General features: G+C 35.0%; 1 protein-coding gene across 1 annotated transcript; it reads right to left on the reverse strand.

Annotated features, from left to right (window-relative positions):
* Positions 1–2,475: 2,475 nt before the first annotated feature.
* On the reverse strand, positions 2,476–3,210 carry LOC125059833 (holotricin-3-like). Its single transcript, XM_047664473.1, has 2 exons — positions 3,142–3,210; positions 2,476–3,055 (listed from the first exon to the last, which is right to left on the reverse strand). Exons 1-2 carry the CDS (start codon positions 3,200–3,202, stop codon positions 2,739–2,741), a joined length of 378 nt encoding a protein of 125 aa, XP_047520429.1. The 5' UTR covers positions 3,203–3,210; the 3' UTR covers positions 2,476–2,738.
* Between the last annotated feature and the right edge of the window lie 3,373 nt (positions 3,211–6,583).

The following is a 6,583-nucleotide window of genomic DNA, read 5'->3' on the forward strand; positions in this document are numbered from 1 at the left end:
TTTTTCTTATTGTGCTGGTTTCGTGTTGCGACATGCAGTAATTGTTTTTTAATAAAATTACTTAGAGGTACTTATAGAAAGTATTTTTGAAATTCTTTAAATTATTCTTAAATTAATACCTTTAAGTTACCGTAAAGTTAATACTTCGGTACCTCTTTGCAAATAAATAATCCAACATTGTTTTATTTCTTTCGGTGCTACAAGTGGTAATTAAATACCATGAATGTGTAGTGCTCTTCTATCGCCTAACTTCCATTATATATAATAATTTCTTTGTTTTTCATAGGCTAGTTCGATAGACTAGAGAATAGTTTTTTGTGACGTTGAAGCTCCTTTAAAAACTATTTGGAGTGCTAAAGGATCTGAATTGTTTTCTGTGACTTCCGACGATTACACGCTCTCTATACTCGTGTGAAAATAAAGTAATTAACTCTGTTTCACTGAAGGGTTTACATTATAAAAATTCATTTGTCTACGGAACCTGATCACTTTATACAGCAAATATATCACAATAGTATTTCAAAGTAAAACCCATTTGCGGCCGACGTTTCTGTGTTGACATTGTGACTGTGGTTGCGGGGCTTACCAGAATTCTTCTTTGTCCTTGCTATTAAATATTTATTTTTAGCGGCAAAAAGTTGACTTAGAAATTCAAGGTGTTTTCATGTCGAAATCAAAAAACCCAAAGGATCTCATGATCTATATAGATTTTCACTATAATTCTTTTGCACATGACTTAGTCAGCCTAATTCTAAAAACGCGTGTTTTTTTGGTAAAAGTATATTTAGATAAATTATGAAATGTATATCGTATTTTAAAGATTATGAAATCCTCATCTCATTATATCAATTTTCCATATAAGAGGTTGTAACTGAACTGAATTTCAGCTAAGTTTCAAACATCACCTTGCATTTTATTTAAGAGCCGAAGAGCTGGCAGCTACCTCGGACAAAGAATTAGTCTAGCTATTCATAGGGGGAACGCTGCCAGTATCTTCGGACCCTTGCCTAAATGGACTCTTTTTAATTATATATTTGAAGGTAAGTTATTGTTTTTTTTATACATGTATTAATTTATAGTGTGCAGTATATATGTTAACGTAAAATTGTAGACACCGTTAGATTGTAATCTATCTCGCGAGATTATAAACTGTCGAAAGATTGTGAACCTCAGCGTACTGCTGACAATTTAACGTATTATTATTCGGTAGATTGTACTACACTAACTTAGTTATCATTCAAACTTCTTTGGTCAATTACACATTAATTTTACTTCCCAACAATTTCATATAACTACCGAATAATAATACCTTAAATTGTCAGCAGTACGCTGAGGTTCACAATCTTTCGACAGTTTACAATCTCGCGAGATATATTACAATCTAACGGTGTTTACAATTTTACGGTGACATATATATATCGAAATAATTTTATTTAACTATCCATATTTCAATTAATTTTAGTAAGTGGCCTTAGTGGACGCCATGACAGCCGGATGTGATGTCGTTGATCCCTTTGAAGATGGGACGGGCTTTGGTATGGGATGCTACTTGTGTGGACACGTTAGCACCGTCTCACCTCCCTCATACAAGCGAAAAGCTGCGGCGGCCGCAGAGCAGGCGGAAAATAATAAATGCCTCAAATATAAGAGTCTTTCCTCCAACATCGATTTTGTTCCCTTTGGAGTAGAGACAAAGATTTAAGTTGGCGCCTAGTAAATAGTACCGGTGACCCCAGAGCTGGCACATTCCTGGCTCAACGAATAAGTATCGCAATACAGCGAGGAAATGCTGCCAGCGTTAAAGTTACACTGCCACAGAGACCAAACTTTTTAAATTTGTTTTGATTTTCTTTGAATTATTTTTATTATTACTATGACGGTTAAGAAAATTGTAAATACTATATATTTAGGTTTTATTTAAATAAATATATAATCATTAAAAAATAATATAAAATTCAAGTACTTTTTCTAGATTTAGAGGCCCAGACTTTGAGATCTTAGACGTGCTAGTATCAATGTTTTTTACCGAATAACTAATTACTAATATACTACACATAAATCTTATTTGAACTAGAATTTTTATTGTGCTGTTTTCGTGTTGCAACGACATAGAACTGGAGTCATTGTTTTTTAATAAAATTACTTATAGATTCTTACAGAAACTATTTTTTAAATATTACAATTCTTTTAATCTAGCCTTTCTTAAATTAATACTTCATTACATCTTGGCAAATAAATAATTCAATATTGTTTTATTTCGTACGGTGTATTCATTAACATTTATAACTATTAAAAGTATTTTTTTAAAGCGGTAATTAAATACCATGAATTAGGTATATGTGTAGCTTCTATCGCTTCAGTTTTTTTTATATATAAAAAAATTAAATGTACATCAAAACATTAACATAAGAGATTTAAAAGGTTCGTTCAACAACTACTTAGTGGTTTTCTCAACCCTGTGAGTGGAGAGAGAGAGAGGTCTTGCGTCCGACTGTGCACCAATGGATATAGATATCTCTCTCTTAGGTTGGTAGCTCATATTTGACCATCTTGGTTAGTAGGGTAAAGTTTCCTTACCCCACGCCCCATGTATGGCCCTTCATATAAACATATACGATTTTTTTTTAATATCAATGATAAAAATGTGCAAAATATTTCTCTTATAATTTATTTATAACCACAAAAATACTTAAATCGTGTTACATTCAACACATGTTTTTAAAATTAATTTAACAGTCTTATTTTCCAAAAGCTTCTGAATTCGCCTGAGCACCTCCACCTGCGCTGATGCTGACACTCTTCGCTATACTTAAGCCACCAAGACCCGGGTATCCTTGACCGTATCCACCAGGGTATCCCGGGTAGAATCCACCATGGTGGCCATATCCGCTTGAGCCGTAACCGAAACCTGGTGGTGGCGGTGGGGGATAGAATCGCGGAGGTGGGTGAGGGTAACCACCAAATCCACCACCAAATCCGCCGCCAAAACCTCCACCAAAACCTCCGCCAAAACCTTGGCCTACTCCAAAGTGCGGAGAACGGGCAACGCGCGTAGCTGCAAAATTATGATAAATTACAATTCATATAAAAATAATTGTAATAAAAAAAAATAGTACGTATTTTAATAATTGTAATAAGTACCTGCAAACGACAATCCCAGCAATGCGAAAATTGCTACGAAAATCAAACTGAGACGTGCCATGATCTCTATCTGACCGCTAAATGATAAAAATATCTATCACACGTAACATTTATAGATTAACAAACTTATTAACACCTGTATGAATATTAGTTTTGTATACAGGGGTTTCCTAGTGTCCTCGTACTTTTGTAGGGGATTCCCGATTCTCTCTTGTCTATGTTAAAAAACAAGTGGCGTTTTTGGGTCTTTTTTTTATAGAACAGGGGGCAAACGGGCAGGAGGCTCACCTGATGTTAAGTGATACCGCCATAGACACTCTCAATGCCAGAGGGCTCGCGAGTGCGTTGTCGGCCTTTTAAGAATTGGTCGAAACCTATTACTAGATATAAAGTTAGCAGTTTTTGCCGTTCCTATTTCACTGACAAGTAGGTGTTCAGCTTTCTGTCTTCTTTCCTCACGATATTTTCCTTCACCGTACCAGCGAGTGATTAATATATATAAATAACGCGTCACGTTGTTTGTCCGCTATGGACTCCTAAATTCCTAAACCGATTTCAATCAAATTTGCACACCGTGTGCAGTATGATTTAACTGAAAAGATAGAGTTCAGTGGCACGTGTATGCCACTGAACTCCTCTAAAACGGCTGGACTGATTTGAATAATTTTTTTTGTATGCGTTTGGGTGGAGCCTTGGATGGTTTAAATTCACAAATCAGACCGCAGATGGCGCTGCTGTCGGTACTTTCATACTTTGTTTAATATCCCAATCGCTTGAAATATCATGCAGGACAACGCCTGTGAGGTCCGCTAGTATAGACTATATATAGATATATAAAAATGTTATGTTGGTTTGTGTACGCTTCAAAAACTTAAAAGTTCTGCACCGATCGACTTGAAATTTTAGCATGATATATCAAGGATTGTTTTTATCTATTTTTTTATAAATTTTTTAGTTTTTTTTTATTTTTTCCACAAGTATTGCAAAATTAAACTTATATGAAATGTTTTCTTTGTTTTGTTTCGCATTTCTCAACCATCCAATCACAATGTGCCACAGCGAAGCGTGGCAGGGAACAGCTAGTAAATAATATAAAATAGATGCAGCACACTACCTGATCACTGTTATTTGTCTTTATAAAAAATACACCATTGACTACTGAATATTTATTGAAAAATAGATATGCAAAAACTTTTAGTTCACATAAATTTCCTTATACTAGTCAGTCTTCACACTCTCACTTTCCAAAGGAGAATGCGCTTGAGCCCGACTGGGCTCCACCTCCTAAGCCAATACTGACGCTCTTCGAAAAACTTAATCCCCCTTGGCCTCTCCCAAAACCTTGGCCGTACCCGAATCCACCTCCCTGCCCAAAACCTGCCCCACTTCCGAATCCACCTCCTTCGCCATAACCTCCCCCTTGGCCAAAACCTCCTCCTTGTCCATAACCTCCCCCTTGGCCACCTCCTCCACTTCCGAATCCACCTCCTTCGCCGTAACCTCCTCCTTGTCCATAACCTCCCCCTTGGCCAAAACCTCCTCCACTTCCGAATCCACCTCCTTCGCCATAACCTCCCCCTTGTCCATAACCTCCCCCTTGTCCATAGCCTCCCCCTTGGCCATAACCGTAATCTCCTTCAAATATAGGTGGTCTAGATTGAAATCCACTTAAAAGGCCTCGAATTCCAGAAAAAGCGCTCGAACTGGCCCCACTAAGGTCGAACTGCGGGGACCGTATTACACGGACACCTGAAATTTGTTTTAATACATACATTGTATAAAAAGACAATATTAATAAAAGAAATAGATCAGAAAAAATAAAAAATAGATAATTCTAAGAAAGACAGTTGTAGTAATTACTATATTTTTTTCTACTAAGTTTCATTATTATTACGTTCTTTTTCTTGTTTTACGACTGAGGCGCAAACTAGCTCTGTGGTCTCTGGCAGAATGACCAGCGCCGTGGAATAGTCTGCTCCTCAGCATAATGCTGAGCCAGGGCCAATTACAACCACAGCACACACGCATTACACAATTAAAACGTACCTTGTTCTTTAAAAGCTCTTTTAAAAAAAAAATGATTATTGTTATTTTGTGTGTTTTGTGTGTGTGTTTGTTAGTAATTTTTAAGAATTTTATCAGTTATATATTTATATGTATACTAGCTGCCCCCGCGAACTTCGTTTCTCCTTAATGTGATTTTACTTAGCCTATCTTTTTAGTATGTACCAACTCGGAACATTTTGCTATCTCAGAGTCTGTTAGATTTTCTGGAATGACAACTTTTTATTTCTGTGTATTTTTCTCTATATAAACCTCAGAGTGTAGGTTATAAGATTTAAACTAACAAATAAAAAATAGGGGTTGATCATAGAGGGGTAAAAATTAGGGGTGGTATGTATTTTTGTATATGTATAAAAAATAAAAACAAAAAAAATGGCTAAAAATAAAATGTTAGGGGTGGACAACCCTTATCACTGAGGGGTATGAAAAATAGATAGTAGCCGATTCTCAGACCTACTGAATGTGCATAAAAAATTTGATAAAAATCGGTCAAGCCGTTTTGGAGGAGTATGGTAACTAACGAGAATTTTATATATATGATTTTGCGTCTTTGCTGTTTTTCATTAGGGGTTGAGATTATTGATTTTCTCACCGCAGAGCAAATGCTAATATCGCTTCTTTTCAGGTCTAGTACCTGTGCTAATATAGCCTTCAGTATTGCACAAAAACTTATTTTTTTGGTATTTATAACAATACAATACAACGTTTTCCCACTTTAATGATAATTAAAAGCCTTATAGGCGTATTTGCTTGTATTTTTGTTGTAAAATCATCACAATGATGTCACTATCAAATTTTGTAAATATTTGATGGGTAATAATATTTGTAACAGGAGTAAATTGAATTAATATTAGTATGTTATAAAAACTACACAGCTAAAGTTTTGATCAAACTGTTGGTGATAAAAAACATCTATCGTGAGTATTAGGGTGTAATTCAGAGTCGGGTATTAGAGTGTAAATAATCGCTAAGTACGATAAAACTGTATCGAATGAAGTTTATTATATTAGATATAAGTATGGGCTTCAACTAGTAAACTTAAACACTTCTGATCTACAAAATAAACTAATTTAAATCTCTTTTCTTTATCCGACTCTTATACCCACTAACAAAATTTACATTAACACTCACTAAATTAATGAATATTTAACAGTTGTGTAAATATTCAACATGAATTTTAGTTTAAAAAATATATAACCAAATAAACACTATCATACAATTTAACTTAAACACATGTAGCCCCCTACTAATCATATACATCTACCTAAAATCTATCTAATCTGGAGTATTTATAACAGCTTTCCTTTTATACGAATTCATACGCCTGCGAAGATTTTTTTGCTATGATGCAGTGCGTACGACAGTGGATATATTTTAT

This window comes from Pieris napi, chromosome 20 (genome assembly GCF_905475465.1).
Source record: "Pieris napi chromosome 20, ilPieNapi1.2, whole genome shotgun sequence".
NCBI lineage: Eukaryota > Metazoa > Arthropoda > Insecta > Lepidoptera > Pieridae > Pieris > Pieris napi.

Excerpts from the sequence above, each read along its gene's own strand:
- LOC125059833 (XM_047664473.1), bottom strand. The coding sequence starts at position 3,202 with ATGGCACGTCTCAGTTTGATTTTCGTAGCAATTTTCGCATTGCTGGGA. Across the intron at positions 3,056-3,141 it reads GCTGGGATTGTCGTTTGCAG|CTACGCGCGTTGCCCGTTCT; the intron begins GTACTTATTACA and ends ATAATTTTGCAG.